Source organism: Trachurus japonicus, chromosome 14 (genome assembly GCF_045865225.1).
Source record: "Trachurus japonicus isolate A0001 chromosome 14, Traja_1.0".
Taxonomy (NCBI): Eukaryota; Metazoa; Chordata; class Actinopteri; order Carangiformes; family Carangidae; genus Trachurus; species Trachurus japonicus.
The window spans coordinates 15,625,740-15,642,483 of NC_140920.1; the positions used below are offsets into that span (position 1 = coordinate 15,625,740).

At 42.6% G+C, this 16,744-nt stretch overlaps 3 protein-coding genes across 5 annotated transcripts; 1 reads left to right on the forward strand and 2 right to left on the reverse strand.

Annotated features, from left to right (window-relative positions):
• Positions 1-1,705: 1,705 nt before the first annotated feature.
• Positions 1,706-3,805, forward strand: LOC146974523 (lipocalin). Of its 2 annotated transcripts, none has more exons than XM_085797978.1 (6): positions 1,706-1,930; positions 2,659-2,798; positions 2,903-2,982; positions 3,096-3,209; positions 3,326-3,427; positions 3,535-3,805. In XM_085797978.1, the coding sequence occupies exons 1-6, from the start codon at positions 1,838-1,840 to the stop codon at positions 3,552-3,554; spliced, it is 549 nt and encodes a 182-aa protein (XP_085654104.1). In that variant the 5' UTR covers positions 1,706-1,837; the 3' UTR covers positions 3,555-3,805. The 2 variants fall into 2 exon arrangements, with proteins under 2 accessions (XP_085654104.1, XP_085654105.1); XM_085797979.1 differs by having other exon boundaries at positions 2,903-2,976.
• A 591-nt stretch (positions 3,806-4,396) lies between these two features.
• LOC146974524 (zinc finger Y-chromosomal protein 1) lies at positions 4,397-14,015 on the reverse strand. 2 transcript variants are annotated; one of them, XM_085797988.1, is made up of 8 exons: positions 13,750-14,015; positions 11,015-11,111; positions 10,523-10,837; positions 9,149-9,298; positions 8,753-8,881; positions 8,526-8,660; positions 8,214-8,357; positions 4,397-7,429 (listed from the first exon to the last, which is right to left on the reverse strand). In XM_085797988.1, the coding sequence occupies exons 2-8, from the start codon at positions 11,079-11,081 to the stop codon at positions 6,126-6,128; spliced, it is 2,244 nt and encodes a 747-aa protein (XP_085654114.1). In that variant the 5' UTR covers positions 11,082-11,111; positions 13,750-14,015; the 3' UTR covers positions 4,397-6,125. The 2 variants fall into 2 exon arrangements, with proteins under 2 accessions (XP_085654114.1, XP_085654115.1); XM_085797989.1 differs by lacking the exon at positions 8,526-8,660.
• Positions 14,016-14,747: 732 nt separating this feature from the next.
• On the reverse strand, positions 14,748-16,593 carry LOC146974525 (diamine acetyltransferase 1-like). Its single transcript, XM_085797990.1, has 6 exons — positions 16,378-16,593; positions 16,207-16,258; positions 16,015-16,095; positions 15,817-15,918; positions 15,654-15,694; positions 14,748-15,563 (listed from the first exon to the last, which is right to left on the reverse strand). The coding sequence occupies exons 1-6, from the start codon at positions 16,441-16,443 to the stop codon at positions 15,396-15,398; spliced, it is 510 nt and encodes a 169-aa protein (XP_085654116.1). The 5' UTR covers positions 16,444-16,593; the 3' UTR covers positions 14,748-15,395.
• Between the last annotated feature and the right edge of the window lie 151 nt (positions 16,594-16,744).

Genomic DNA, 16,744 nt, shown 5'->3' on the forward strand with positions numbered 1-16,744 from the left:
CCCTGGGTACTCTGACTCTGACTTCCTTCCACAGTCAAAACACATGCACATCAGGTTGAATTTGAATTTGAGTGTGTGCACGTCGTTCGTCTCTATACGTGTCGGCCCTCTCACAGACCGGTCCGAGGTGTTCCCACCCTCGTCTTGTGTCAGCTGACTGGCTCCAGCCCCACAGCGACCCTGCATGGATGTATAGATACTGGATGGATAACAAACCCAAACCTGTGGATGTTTCCACTACTCACGACCTCTCTTTATTTATCCCAGGCTGGAAAATGATTGTGTCACAGCAGCAAGCATTAACAAGTAAGATAAGAGGAAAATAGAATATAAACAATGAGTAAATATACAACTTAAGAAAGCTACAAATGAGAAGAAACATGTAGGCCTACAAATGAATAAAAGGTAGTACGTATAATGTACAACATACTTCATGTAATATACAACACACATACAGTGTTTTAGTTTGAAATGTGATAAAACACTGAAACATTCAGACATGTTGCATTAACTCCAAATGAACATACAATACACCAAGTTTTTTTTTGTAGTTTGACTAAACGGTTAACTCTCTAGGCTGAGAGATACCTGAGCCATCAAGGAACAGGGGGATGAAGACGGAGTTTAGTGCTAAGAAAAGGTCACAAGGTCAAACTCTATGATATGATTTTGGCTGTTAACCTCGGCCTGGCAGTCAGCAGCACTTGCATAACACGGGTGGTATTTGGTTTGTGGCAGCAGAAAAATAGTGTTGTTGCTCTGGGAGATCAACACATTGAACCTTTGATGTTTCATCGGAGCAGTTGGGACTTGAGGCGATGTGATTAGGCGTTTGACAGATGAGTAAAATAATAAAACAATTCTCTGTTGGCTCCTGCAGAGCCCGAAAAAAGCCGATAAAGCAGCGATGAAACAAACTTGCGTCAAGCTCCATTTAGCAGCTCGGCTGTTCTTGTGCTTTCAGTCATATTTATCAGCACATGATGTAAAATAATACTCAAGTTTTACCTCCATTATTTCAGCTGTCATAACCTACTACCCCAGTTTATCTCAATCTGCTGATGAAGATCATGTGATGTTATGAAAAGCTCAAGAGCAGTGACTGTAGATGAGACTGTGATGTTGTTTGTTTGTCCTTTTATTAACTGGAGGTTTACACCAAGTTTTAATCGACTGTAAACCCATAAAAGAGACGCTGCAGTTTCCCAGGAGAGCGTTTCACTTCACCACATGGTGTTGCATGATTAGGAATCCAATCTGCAAGGGCATTTGTGTTGTCACTTGTTTTACTATCGCAACTGCTGACGGTTGAATTTGATTCTGTAGTCTGTGCCACAGAAAGCACTGGAGGGCAGCCACAGCTTTGTTTACCACTTTGGGTTCCTGCTCTTTTATTTTTTAAAGCACACGCTCACATGTGTGAAGCTGCATAATGAAACAGCGTTATCAAAAAATCTGAGCTGTCCAACCCCGACGATGTGACAGGCGTCGTTTCTCCTCTGTGCACTGTTATGTTGAGGTTATGTCATTTCTTGGCATGTTGCTCCTGCCCATCCACTCACATGCATTCCCCTTTCATACGGTTGATTGACTGCTACCCTGGCAGGACTAAAAGCTTACCTTGTGGCTGCGGGACTGTGTCTGTTTGTCTGAAGCTTCACGTGTTTGAACCCATCCCAGCTCCAGGGTGCGTGTGTGTGTGTGTGTGTGTGTGTATTGGCTAGTGGGAGGGAAAAGGTAACGTCGTGCTCCCCTATATAAAGGCTTGTTCGACAACAGACCTCCAGATCTTCATCCACGCTCGTCTCCCTCATCCTGACTCTGCTCCTCAGTGACTATGACTCTGCTGCTGACAGTGCTGGGAGCTCTGCTCTGCTCCCTCACTGTCTCTTCTGAAATCATGCCGCAGGCAGACTTCAACTTACAGGCGGTAAGACACACTACCATGTAATTTTATATTAGTTAGAATATAGCTTTCATTTTTATTTTTTAAACCTCACATTTGGGTCAGCTGCAGCCAGATGTGGCAGAAGAGAAGAGATTTTGTTGTTTGCTGTTTCAGGATCTGAAGTAGCATGTAACATATCCAAAATTCTTAATTAATTAATTAATTACGGTCGATGCTCATTTTTAATGATGTCAAGAGCACAAAGAAAAATTAAAAGATATGAAACACTTGAAGGCAAACGTAGAATTTGCTAAAAATAGGTAGATGTAAGATTATTTGACGTTGATTGATATATTTGTTTGGAATTCCATAATATTCTGTCACTTTAAGCAGTTGTCTACTTAAATTTGTTGTATATTTGCATCATTTTTGCATAAAGAAACATGGGATTAATGGTAAAAAAAAAAAAGAAAAAAAGAGTTAAATATCATTTCTTCTCAGGAAATGTTTGTAAAAATCTAAATGTGTTAATAGGATGGATGGCCACACTGGATTAAATAGATAAGAGAGCTTCAGTAGATCTGTCTCCTTTTTTATAACAGAGTGAGAAGCAGCAGGAACAGATTGGTGCAAACACACCACACACTGAGATTGAAGACATAAATTGATTAGATCCTCAGGTCTTCATCCTCTGTTACCTGAAACACCTGTGTGAGAGGAGGTCATAGTGTAACTTATACATGGCTTTATTCTGCCTTGTGTACCCGCAGGTGGCAGGAAAGTGGTACCTGATTGGATTTGCCACTAACGCCCAGTGGTTCACCCAGCGCAGAGCCAGCATGAAGATGGGCACCACCATGTTGAACCCGACTGCTGATGGGGACCTGGACATGTCATACGCCAGCCTCTCGTGAGTGCAAAATGACACACAAGGAGAAAGGAGAGTTTAAAAAAAAATAAAATAAAAAAAGTGATGAAAGATGGAAAAATAATATTTAACTGATGTCTTTGCAGAAATGACGGCTCTTGCTGGAGGATGAACAACCTGGCCAAGAAGAGCGATGTGCCCGGGAAGTTCACATACGCAAGTGAGCGTGAGTCCACCTTTAAAGCGCAGACACCGTGCAACACACTCACAATTAAACCATGTGTGTGTGTTTCTGCTTTGACATGCATCTCTCCTCCTCCTCCTCCTCCCTGTGGACAGGCTGGGGCAACATGAACGACATGCGCATGGTCGACGTGAAGTACGACGAGTACGCTCTGATTCACACCATCAAGACCAAGGGCAGCGACGTCACCGTGGTCAACAAACTTTACGGTAAAGTCGAGACTTGTTGTGATGCGACACAATCTGTTCAGTCCATGTTGAACTTGTGCAGCAGATTAACACAATGTGGTGTGTGTGTGTGTGTGTGTGTGTGTGTGTGACAACAGGTCGTGGAGAGGATCTCAGCGCTGATCTGATGGAGAAGTTCAGGCAGTTCTCCCTGGAGACAGGGATCCTGCCTGAAAATATCGCTGTCCTTCCAAAAAATGGTATTTTTTTCTGATTTAATTTTCTTTTAAATAATTTAAAGGAGAAAAAAAGTGTTATTACGAATATCATCTCTCACTTTAACCCCTCTCTTCTGTCCCATCTCTAGCCGAGTGTCCACCTGCCTAAGTCTCTTTCCTGGTCATCATGTCAGTGATGGCGTCTGAAGAGCTTCAGCATTATTGTGAACCCCCTACATCTATCAACAACTGAGAAAATACCTTATGTTCACTTCTCTCTTTCAACTGTTGCATTAAGAAAATATCTGATGCCATTAAACATGATGTAATAGATGCAATACTTTGCTTTTGTACCTCAGCACCATCTTTAAAGATCCTCTGCAGACGTCTCCTGTTCATATAAAACACTCTGCCTGGAAACACTGTGCCGATGATGATTTTTCTGCAAAACAAAAAAAATCAACTACCTGCTTTTCTTTTCTTGAAAAATCCAGCATCTATGAATATACAATGTTGTTTATTTCATAAAAAGTTAAAGTGTGCGCGCACTGGAGGCATCAAGTATCCACATCACACTGGGGTTACATGTTGAATACTGAACCACAACTGATATCACAAAACCATGCTTGTACATACTCGTCTCCGAGGTTCCCTGTGGCGTTTCTGTCCTGCAGTGTAGAAGCGATGTGGAGTTGTTGTTTTTCTTTTCTCTCCATGTATGGGCTGCCGTTTCATCATCAGGCTCGTGTATGGAGACAAGGACACAAGACGGGTGTGACGTTCAAAGACATTCAGCTACACAGGCAGGAAAAAAGAAGCTCCAACACATGGATGTAAACAGTTCAGGTTTTGAGAATTTATGACTGGAGGAAAAAACCCTGAATATAAAACATTTGTCAGAACTTAAGGACATGAAATGTTGTTATTGTGTATCAAAACTCCACAGGGCACCTTTAAAACTCAGACTGAAGCTGTTCTGAGCTGAATGTGATCAACTAAAAGACAAAGAGCTAAAATACTTTGCTTTTATTACCTTTTTTAACAAATACGTTGAAGTACATCCATAACAACACAGTTCAGATTTCCTTTTTATCAAGTGTTTACATCTACACGCTTTGTACAGATTTGTATACAAAACAATAATTTACGTCCCATAGAAGTCTAGTTACACTTAACTATACAACAACTTGTAAATGAAATAAATATAAAAACAGAAATGATCACCGGTGATAACAAAAATGTAAAAAGCCATAGTACAAGTACACCACCAGCACCTGTCTTCTGAAGTTGCATCTAAAAAGATATACATTTTCCCTTCCTACTGGCAAAAGTACATCTGTGTTGGCCAAAGTAAAGAGTTCAGTCCATAGGTTGGTAACAGGAGCACCAGATATACTGTATGAGTCCTAATCAGGCCAGAGGGTTATAATGAGACACAGATTTTTTTTCTTTTAAAACCGGTCAGTATTGTTTCATACTGATGCTTATGGATTATTCTCAATTCATATGAAATACAGGTTTGTTCATAGATAAAGAAACCATCTGTACGAACAGCTTGTCATCAGTAATAAGGTCGAAAACTAAACATTTTTCTCCTCATCATCGCATAAATCACCGTTTCAAATTCATGGGATTTCACTCTGCAGGTAGCATTAGTAGATTTAAAAAAAATACTGTGAGCCAGTGTTTCACCTCTGCTGCTTCGGGCGGGGGTTAGGTTGGGGGTGGGGTGGGGGAGTATGTTCTGAGCAACTTACAGCAAAAAACACTGAGCAACTCAAAACGGAAACATCAGACACGACGTGTGTGTGTGTGATAATCCAGTGACGGTGTGTGATGACCGCAGTGTGACACAGGTGCATATGTGAACTTTTATTCACTACCATGACACAACCACTACTTTTACTGTGTGTTCTGTGTTAATTCGACGTATGGCAGCCCCCTGCTGACAAAACTAAGAATGACTGTTTTGTTTTTTTGTTTTTTCCCCTCTCCTCTCGGTGCTGTACGCCACCGTCCGTGTGTTTCTGTGTTTTTGTTAACACAACAAAAAGCATTATGTTACAGAGTGGTGGGGTTCAGAGCACCAGGAAGCACAACAGATGCTTTTTTTTGTCACTCTCTCTTTGTCACCATCTCTCTCTCTCTTTCTCTTTCTCTCACACTCACGGTTACCATACATGAATTGAGTACTGCATTTATCATGATTTTTTTTTTTAAACCAAGATGGCAAGTGCTACTGGGAAACAGGTTGCTAATCCTTAACTGCTGCATTTAGTACATTTCAACAAAATGATGCAAACGTTTTGCAAACTACACTTCAGTTTTTGAGACAAATAATTAGGACCATTGTGACTGAGAACTGATTGCTGCCTGCAAAAATCAAAAGAAATGTGTATCTACAAAGAGACATCCGCACAATCTGCCATGCACACTGTCACCAGCAAAGGGACATGCAGTTAAAAGTGCAAGTCTACAGAGGGGGTTCTGTTGCTAACTCTTGACGGAGCATTAATGTTATGTACATGTGTATACATTTCCGAACAAACATTAGGCTATCAAAAAAAAAGAAAAGAAAAAAAAAAGAGCAAAACAACAGAACGGACTAAGTGCAGCACGAACACGCACCACGTTATTTCAGTGTGAGAGGTGCTGTGCTGAGGGGTGCAGTGATTGGGGGGTGTGATGGTTTGCTTCGACATTGTTCTTTGCTGTGGCACAGTATTTGGCTCGGTCAGAGTCACTCCGCCTGCACCACGTCCTTGTGGTGACGCATGATATGCTGGTTCTTCTCCGATGGTCGCCGGAAGCCTTTCGAACAGATCTCGCAGCGGTGCGGATAGTCTTTCGTGTGGATGGAGATCACGTGCCGCTTGAACCCCGAAGCGTCCCCGGTGCTGTAGTCACAGTACTGGCACTGGTAGATTCTCCGTTCTTTCTGTCCTTTGCCGATAACGACAGTCACGCTGCTGGCTAGGCTGGCTGCACTGACTCTAGCGGGGGGACCGGCGGCGGCCGACCCGCTGGGTGCAGACTTTTTAGGCGTCACTACGGGAGTGTGCGTCTCTGTCCTCTTACCCTCGCTCTTTTCGGGAGAAGAAGCCTGTTGCTCCTTTGTGTGGACAGACAAGATATGGCGACTGAGAACAAAAGGGTCTGCAATTTTAAAGTTGCAGTGCCGGCACTGGTGGAGTTTCTTGGTGCGGTGGGAGACCGAGTGCTTCTTGAGTTCAGACGGCCGGTGGAAGCCTTTCCCACAGACAGCACATTTGTGTGGGTAGTCCTTGGTGTGAACAGATATGATATGGCGTTTCAGGTCACTGGAGTTGGAACTTTTGTGATCACAGTGGGCACAATGGTGGGTCTTATTCTCCTCGTGAGTTAGTCCGTGCTGCATCAGCTCCTCCTCCTCCGCGAAGGTCTGGAAGCAGCGCTCGCATTTGTATGGCATCTCTTTGCTATGCTTGGTCTTGATGTGCGTCTTGAGATTGGAGGAATCGGCCGACTTGTAGTCGCAGTACAGGCAGGAGTACGGCTTCTCGCCCGTGTGCGTGCGCATGTGTTTCTTCAGCTCCGAAGGATGCCTGAAGCCTTTCCCGCATTCCACGCAGATGTGGGGGAAGCTTTTACTGTGGACAGCCAACAAGTGCCGATTGAGCAGCCCTTGCTCAGCAGTTTCATAATCGCAGAACTTGCATTTATGCATCTTGGTGGGCGGCGGGGGCGGCTGGTTCTTGGGCTCCCGGTGGTGGTGCTGCAGTCTGTGGGAGAACAGCGCCGACTGCTGGTGGAACTCCTTCCCGCACATTTCGCACTCGAAGGGAGCCTTGCTGCTCAGAGCGTGCATCTCCATGTGGTTGTGGAGGCTGGCTTTCTTGTTGGTGGTGAAGTCACAGTCTGTACATTGGTACTTTTTCCTGGTCAGAACGTCCTGGTGGTGGTTCTTGGTGTGGCGTTTCAGGAAGCCCCGTGACTTGAACTTCTTACCGCAGAGCATGCAGGGGTAAACTGTCAGCGGCTGACCGTACGGACCGATGATGATGGCTGGAGAGGGAGGAGGAGATGACAGCTTCAATCACAGTGTTTAAATCCATCAGGTACCACATATTCAACAACCAAAACAATCCTAATAAAATCAACTGATATTAATGGTGGATTTTATCTAGATATGAATAATTATCACTCCTCACGTAATCAATTCTTGATCCTTGTAGGGAAACAAGGAAACAGTGAGGTTATCATTGTTCTGTAACTGCCATGGCTTCACATGTGGGAATAAAAATATCTTGAATGATATATAGATACCCTGTAGGTTTAGGGAATCTAAAAAAAACTAAAAACAGAAATATTTTAAATGGGCAGTGTGGCACAAAAACAAGTCCTCAATATTAGAAGCTTATGTTGATGTATAACAAACATTAAAGTGGTAATTTATAAACAACTTGCCCACAAGATGCAACTGTCAGGGAGGTACAGACAATAAAGTGCTGATAAGCCTGTGCCAAGGGCGTTACATAAGTTTAACTGAGAGCGTCTGGAGAGGAACATCTGAACATGTTGTGCTGGTACGCAGCCTTGCTGACACACCACTACATGGTCACACTGTGTCAATACAGCCTCCTGTGTAATCAGCACTGCTCGACAAAAGGGGCAAATAACCAACAAATGGCAGCTGTTAATCTTTGACCACTCAGAAGAAAAAACAAGTGAACAAAATTTTCTGTTTTTCTTTCAAATCATTTTGCACTGTGATCACACCTAGTGTTTATTTCCTCTTGATCTTAATGTTTCCTTTCCTCTTGTTCCCCATCCTCTGTGTTGCTCTTACCTGTCTGCACCTGCCGAGGCTCCGACCGTCTCTTGCTCTTGTTGCGTTGTCTGTTGATTTCGTCGACCCCGTCCGACTCGTCGATGTGCAGCAGTGCGCTGGCTGCACCGTTGCGATTTTCACAACTCTCGCTGTCCTCCGCACCTGTGAGAGGAACAACGATGTGTCTTTACCGCAAAAAACACAAAACAAAAACAAACAAACCAAAAGCAGCATCTTGCAAAGCTTAAAGCTGAGACACTCAGAGGCCTGGTTGCTGCACAGGCTTCAAGTGTTGTTTTTAAAAGCAATTTAATAGACAGGGGTGCTGACCATAAGCAGCTGCCCAGGCCACAGGCATGAAGTCCTTGCTTAGAGACACACTGTCATACGAGCGGTCGTGAGTTACTGGCTCTTCGCCTCCTACCACCACCTCCATATAAACCTCATCAGTCACCTTCGACCCACCTGTAGATGAGCCCAACATGTACAAAACCAAAACACTTCTGACGTTTAGTTTCATGACAGTGACCCCCGCTCGTCAGGCGTCGGCGACTCACCGTGGTTTCCTTGATTGTGATGAGAATCCCCGACGGACATGTAGACCATCTTCTCTCTGAGCGTTTGGCCTGAAGACTCCGTTAACGCCACGCTCTCCGTGTCTCCATCGCTGATGTCAACCGATTCTCCTGCAGAATTAAAGAAGAAAAAAAATTCAATCCTAAAACCTTTGATGCAAATGTTAGCCCTCAAACTGCAAACAATGAACTACCACAACTTGTCAACGACCTTTAAAAAGAGACTGTTTTTCTAATCAGAAATTACAATTTACAAAAAAATGTTTTGCAAGATAAAAGAAATGATTATATGCACTTTGTGGTTGATGTAACAGACACGTCTAATAGTGGCAATCGTTCCTACTTGTAATTCAGGGCTGAAGGTTCACTGTGACTCACCCATATCATCTTCTCCTGAATCAGCCTTGAAGATGTACACCTTGATCACCTCCTGCCCATCCTCATCCTTCTCCACTTCCTGGTCCTCCACAGCTCCCTCCACTGTTACCTCCGTTCCGTCCTCAGACACCATTTTACCGGCTTCGTCCACTAGTGAGACACACAAACACCATATTTGATTCAAGGTGTTCGAGCTTGTGACAGTGTCAGTTCTGACATCAGGATGTACAACAGCAGCCTCAAAAAAGTGAGGCCTTGGCTTCAAACAATATATCAATCTGCTTTTTTTAAATATTTGTATATAACTATTTATAACTTCAATTATTCTTTTGATTATATGCTTTTCTTTCTTTTATTATCTGCTTTTGACCATTATCTGTTGTAACACCTGAATGTCCGATTAATAAAGTATTGTTATAACATGCCAACATGAGTGCTTCATGTATATTTATATTCAGTCTGGAATTAATTGTATAATTTCCCATACTACCGGTATATCTACACATATTGAGACCAATCTCAGTTAATACATTTGTCTAAATACTCAGTAAATGTCAAATCAAAAGCCTGTGCACACCGACTCCAGATAATATTACCATGTTATTATATCACTAAATGGTAATGACAGTCGATTTCATTACAGTGAACCGAGTAGCACTAGTGGAGCAGTCGGCACTGCTGCAGTTATTCCAAAAAGAAAGAGACTGACTTATTGTGCTAATTCTGTGTCCACTCATCAGAGATGTTTCACATTAATTTGCTGAAGTAGCTTCACACACAGCAGCGAGGGGACTTGACAGTGTTACAGTGTTACCAATGTGTCAACAACACTTCTTCACTGAAAAATACTGTAACCTCTCAACCTTCCCAGAAACTGAAGATGAGGTTCTGGCTAAATCTGACACCTTGACTTAACATTAATTAAAGATCGCAGCCCTCGATGTAAAAATAAAATACATTCATTAACTACATTAACAAAACTTTAAGTGGAAAGACAAAATTCATCCTCTCTGACACAGTAACCTTATACCTTTATAAATCCAATACAAGCACTTTTTAAAATTGTGCCATGTAAACACAGTTCACACTCAAATCTGTCTATCCGTTCACATGTATTATTTTGAATCCATTTCAAGTTTAAGACACAACATGATCTCAGGTGATAATGCACCTGCGACCACTGCCAAGAACACCAGAGGAGGAACTAACTGCATTTCAGCAGCTTATTTACAACACTAACGGTCAGTGCCAGCTAGTGTGAGTGGGTAGCAATACACAACAAAACACAAACACACGAATGAAGCAGGTCATTTCACAATAATTGCACATTTAACATTAAAATCCAATCCCAGCGCTGCAGAGAAGTAAACTTACAGGATATCATCAGATAATCTCCACAGCCGTCCTGGTCATCCTCCTGCTGCTCTGGGTCCAGCCCATCTTCAGGGATGTCTCCCATGGCAACACCTTCCTCCTCGCCCTCCAGAGCCATCACGCAGGTCTCTACGGCGACATCTTCGTCCTCATCGCAGTGCACGTACTCAGACACCACATCCTCAACAGCATCCTGGATGACGAGCTCGTCCGGGGCAAATCTGTGAACCGCCATGCCTTCCCCCTCGCCTTCTGACACCAACACAGTCTCTTGAAGCTCCACAACAAACTCCTGCCCGCCGGCACCACCCTCATCTGGAAGAAGCAGGACAACCCGGTTAACCTCGAGAGCATCTGTATCTGCACTGTGGCCTGATGTTGTTGCTCACATCTCAAAACCACGCTTATCACATCTCACCTACACCCACAATCATTCTTGATGTAATTAAAAAAAAAAGAAAAAAGAAGCATGATATAAGGATGGCTAATTACCCGATCCGTGTAAGATTATTTTAGGCTCCTCAGAATGTATTGCAAGCCTGGTGACATCCTCATCCATTGTCCTTGCACTGCATTTGTTACTGGACAGCTGAAAGCAGAGGATGAAAGTCTGTGGTGAGCAAAGTTGTTAAATAAAAAAAGAACCATAAAACCCCAGCAATGTCAGACACTCATTGATTAGTTATTGACCATGTTACTGTTACAAATATATCACATCCTCTCACATTATGTCATGTAAATGAAGTGGTTCTTTTCTTTTGTGCTTACACAGTTGACTGGACAAATGCACTGCAGACCGTTTCCTCACACACACGATGTATTAGCAGTGTAGTATATGTGTTGACAATATGTGTCTTGTGATGTGTGCACTAGAGCAATGAACCTCAAGTGAATTAATCCACCCCCACACAAGGAAATAAAAAAAATAAATAAAAAAAATCATGTGTTCAAGGTTATTATTGTGATTTAAAACCATATAATCTTTATGTGAATCACATCACACAAATCAACCTCTACTCAGTCAACCCACAGATAGTTAGGTACATTTATTTGTCAGATGCACCAAAGAAAAGCTACAATGAGCTTGTTTACTTCTGCTTATTAAAGAAACGCATGCAGTGTGTCTCAGTGTGGTCAATTTCATATCATGTGAATTGCATGATGGAGAGAAAACTGGGATGATGTTGCACAACTACTGCTGCCTGAACAATTACTTTCTCCTATATCCTTAATTTCTGTGCGGGAAGAAACACAATGCTGCTTGAATGGACAGACTGCAAACCTCTGGCAACAGCAGGGCTATTAAGACATGTCCGGAATAATTGTCATACAGATCCAAGTGTATGATCAAGATATTCTGTAAAATTTGGCCCCTATTCCTCCTGGATTATAGTGGTACTACACAAACAACCATTGTTGTATTTTGATTACATTTTGATTCACATTATTTGTTACTGGGATGCACTATTTATGATGGATAAGTGCTGAGGTGTAAATAATGTTGTGCAGTACAGACATACAACTTCTGGGAATGTCCTTTTGTTGTTGTTGTGTATATTCTGTTTTCTGTGACATGGCCTCCCGCCTTTTTTTTCTAGATGAAATTGTTGGTTTGTTTGCGTTGAGTCATATATTTGTGCATTTTGGCATGTGTGATGTTGTGCTGCATATGTGTGAAGAAGCAGAACTGTGAATTTGTCTTCCTTAGATGATGTGACAGACCGCTCTGCTTCTGTTGTGCATGGCACAGACTTCCCATCTGATGCCGCCTGGACTATGGTTGTTATATTGTTTGTGTGAAAACTTATAAAAGACACTGATCAATAAATAACACCTAACCATTATAACGTGCTATTCCTGAAGTCCAACGAGCTGCTCCGTCTTACATGAAGCTGCAGAACCAGTTTCTCTGTGGTGGTTTTCACATTACAAACTAAGACAAGTTCACTTGACTGCACTCACTGTGAAGAAGTGACCAAAATGTTGGCGGGTGGGGGTAGATAAAGATCAATAACCAAATTAAATCACTTATTACAGAATCAATTTATGCATTGTTGCCTTGTGTCTGCGGCAAAGGAGGTAAACTGATTAAATGACCAGTGGCACAACTGCCAAGACTGCATCATCACTACTTCAGCTACCTGTATCAAGTAACACATTTCCCCCCCAGACAACACAACACAGCACATCTATCACATGGATGCAGGGGAGACAATGTGCGACAGGAGCCTCGCTGTCATACAACCAGGTGGAGGGGGAGTGGGGGGCACAGAGATGTAAACAGTGGTGTGGACGATGCAGCCGGGGTGCCATTTAATTTCCACTGGGTGTACCATCCCCCACCTCTAGGTGAAAAAAAGAAGAAGCATAAGATGACAACGGTGTGTCTGTGTGTGTGTGTGTGTGTGGGGGGGGGGGGATACGGGGATCATTCACTACACAGTAACACAAGCAGGCTGGAAACACACGTTTAAAAACCTCCGCGACCGAGCATCTCATTCATGCAACAACACTATACACAGCGTCAAAGCCGTGGGGATGATTAACGGCAATGTCTTCAACTGACCACTGAAGAACCGTTAGCGCCGAATAAACCGCAAAGCAAAGCCCGACTGCCCACACATGTAAATACCCAACAGATAAATGCACCGAGAGACGAGCAAGAGAGAGATTAAACGTTGTAAAGGGGGGAAAAAAAGAGGGGGAAGGTTGCGTTAGGTCTGCACTAATGTGGCTAAACCGGAGGAGGGCTACAAGCACACTCCTTCTCTCTACAACCGATTTTCATCACACCAGCATCCGCCATTTTGTTAGCATAGGTTCTGAACGGATGCTAATTCCAACACCAACTCAAAAACACCCCCCGTTGCTGAGAGACGTTACCTGCGCTGCCGCTGGAGCTACACCGAGCTCCCGGCGTTCTAATCCGTTAGAAGCGGCGGCCATCGGCGACGAGCAGCGGACACACAAAGCCCCTTTACCGGGCAGAGCTGGTTAGCTAACCGGATAGGCCCTGAATTGCCAATCACGGCCTCTATCAATAGAGGGCCTGGGCCTGAGAAGAAAAGGCCCAGCCCTTTGCGGCCTCTCTCGGTGAGAATAAAGAAATAAATTCAAACGCTACATTGCATGCAACAACAAAGGGCGGTGGACGAGCACAGATGCAAACATGGCTCTGCAAACGGGCGGAGCAAAAACTAAAAAAAAAAAAAAAAAGTCCCGCGTACCAGATTCGTGCTGCAGGGATGGCCTCCGTCCGCTCCTCGGCTTCCCAGGCCGCCTGTTCCCCCAGACTCGGGCAGGATTCAGTCGGGAATTTTGTGTTATTTGGGCGGGCCGGAGAGGAGCAGAGAAGGAGGGGTTAGGGGTTGTTTCTGGAGCTCCGCTGAAAGCAAAGCAGGACGTCTGGAGCCAGATCTTGTCATGCTACAGCCCCCCGCTCCTCCAGCTCCGAGGCCGCCGTCAGCACGACACGTCACAGCCCGAGAGCGGCAGGAAAATGCGGAAGAGTTGCGGTGGAAATCACACCGGCAGGAACCAACAGGCCATGATCTGAAGACTACTACTGTTCAACAGGGCTTTGTCAAACCGTGCCGCCGCCGCCGCTGCTGCAGTGTTAATTATAATTAGTTCATGCTCCGAGGATGGTGTGACTATAGTAAGAGGCAGAGGACTGCTTCAGTTCCCCCGCACACTGCAGACTCTCACAGGCAGCGGTGACTGAGGTGGTCAATGAAAGGTGATTAAACTATGACCTCCACTCGTAGCATCCAACATTTAAACAAACCGCCCACTAGTTATTAATGGAAGACACCATTACTGTATCACTGTCATTCAACCTCTGGATGCACAGACAGTTGAGCTGCTTTGATTTATATAACTTTATCACAACTTTAACAAGCAAAAATAATTATAAAGTTCTGAGGAAGATTATGAAAACTTTTGATGGGGACAAGGGTAAAAATAAAAAAATAATAAATCCACAGTTTTTTTTTTTACAAGAATATATTTACTCAAGCACATTTGATTTTTCCACATCTCAGAGGAACATATCAATGTTATTTTGTGACTATATTAACTTCACTAATTCATATGTAAGCTATACAAAGTAATAGCTTTGTGATAACACACAATAGTACATATGTTTGATACTTTGATTAAATCAACTACATGTAAACAAGTTTGTTCCTGTTAAAATGTAACTTCAACATTAATGCATCAGCAGTAGCCTAATAATCCAGAATTTTATTACACACAACATTATAACAATTACAGGGACTGTTTTGCTGACAAACTTTAAAAATTAATTGAGGATCATTTTCAACACATGTGTTTTACTTGCGATACAGAGTAGGCTACCTTTACATATGGTCTTGCTACTTAATCAAAACATCTGAAAACTTTAGGGTAATGACTTTCTCTATACTACAATATGATATTTGCAATACTACAATCCAAGAGTCACTCTTTATTTCAGAAGTTATTTAATAATGCATTTGTTGTGATGACAATGCAAAACAAAAACACACCCTCTGCAAACTTTAGTTACAAGATAAAAGTGAGAAAATCATGAAATAATATTTTTTCATTTTTGTAACTTTTCTCAAATCTATGTATAATTTTACATTTACAGGAGTGTAAAAAATCATTCAGATTAAACAATGTTTGCAGTAGTAAAAGCATAGCTATTCTCAAAGTTCAATTTTCATTCACTAATTAGTATACATTTTAATTTTAGATTAACTGAAATTGGCAAACGCAGTTTATTATCAAAGGTAACAGCTGATTGATAAATCTGGTCAAATCACTGGCCAAACAAAACAGGATTCTTTTCCATCACCAGCAGTCAGTACACGTCAATTAGCTGTAAACTCTACTTGGCAGACATTTTCAGCAGATCGTCCTTTTCAATCTCAAAGAGACGCCAGCCCTCTTCAGAGGAGAGGTCAGCTGCTCCTCTTCGCTTGTAGAACTCAATGGACTTTGTGTTGTTTTCTGCTACGATGAAGTGCATGCTGCTGCACCGAGTCTTCACGGCCGTCTAGGGAGAGGAAAAAACAAAATGAATTTTAATTACAGGACGATAACTGAACACAGCTGAAATCTCTCTGCAAAGAAGCTTTAACCGTACCTCACTCAAAACCTTCAGGATTTCTGATCCGATGCCAAGACCTGGTGCAAGATTAAATGTACAGGGTGCAATTAGTTTATATGAAATGACCCTCATTACGAAACCTTAAGCAACTTATTAACCTTTACCACCATCACATAACAGCACATGGCAACAGCCTTACCTCTGAAGTCCTGCATGACATAGAAGTCTTCCAAGTACAGCAGCTTTCCAATCCATGGGTCGTATGTGAAGTAGTACATGGCAAAGCCAATCACAGTGTAGCCTGTTTGGAAACACAAAGAGTTGAGCTTTAAGGAAATTGGGGGGAAAATGTGACTCTCGGATTGTGAAGCGCTTTGTATCAGAGATTCGCTCTTACCATCTGAACTCTGCTCTTTTGGGACTTCCGCGACCAAGCAGTGGTAAAACGGATGATCTCCAAAACCATCTTCAAGTAGTTCTGTAAGTGGGATGTGACTTTTTAAGAATACATTAAAACCAAGATCATTTGTTATAAAGATCCAACCAAATACAAATGTAAAATAAGTGTAGACTAAACTGAACTATGTACCTTTCTCCGTCAGCCTAACCTTCTCCTCCATTTCCTCAAATTTCGCAAGTTCCTTAAACGCAAAAACAAAAGAAAACCAACACATTTTGCTTTAAACTAGAACTACAATTACAGATAGTAGAACAGCAACAATATATTTGCTCAAATACCAGACTTGAACATTTCACCTACCTTTATGAGTCGCAAGATATCGGGCACATCTCTGGGTTCAGCTGTCCGTAATATAAAATTGGCCATTTTCTCTTTTTACCCCTTTTTCCTTTGCTTACAAGTCCTCTGAATGTGAACAAAAGCAAAATTTGTTTCTTCATCCGCTCCTCAGGAGTTCACCCCCCATAAATGAATTGGGAAAACCAGCAGAAAAACATTGGCTGTGTCGCACAGAGTGAAACAACAGCTTCAGTAACTTCTCTTTTATGTATCTCAAGGGGAGGCAAGCTTGCTCATTAATCCATATATGGTCAAAGAGCAACTTTACATCCTCTTTCTTTTCTTCTCAGTTGACTCCTTATCTCCCTGTCATGACTGTACTTCATTT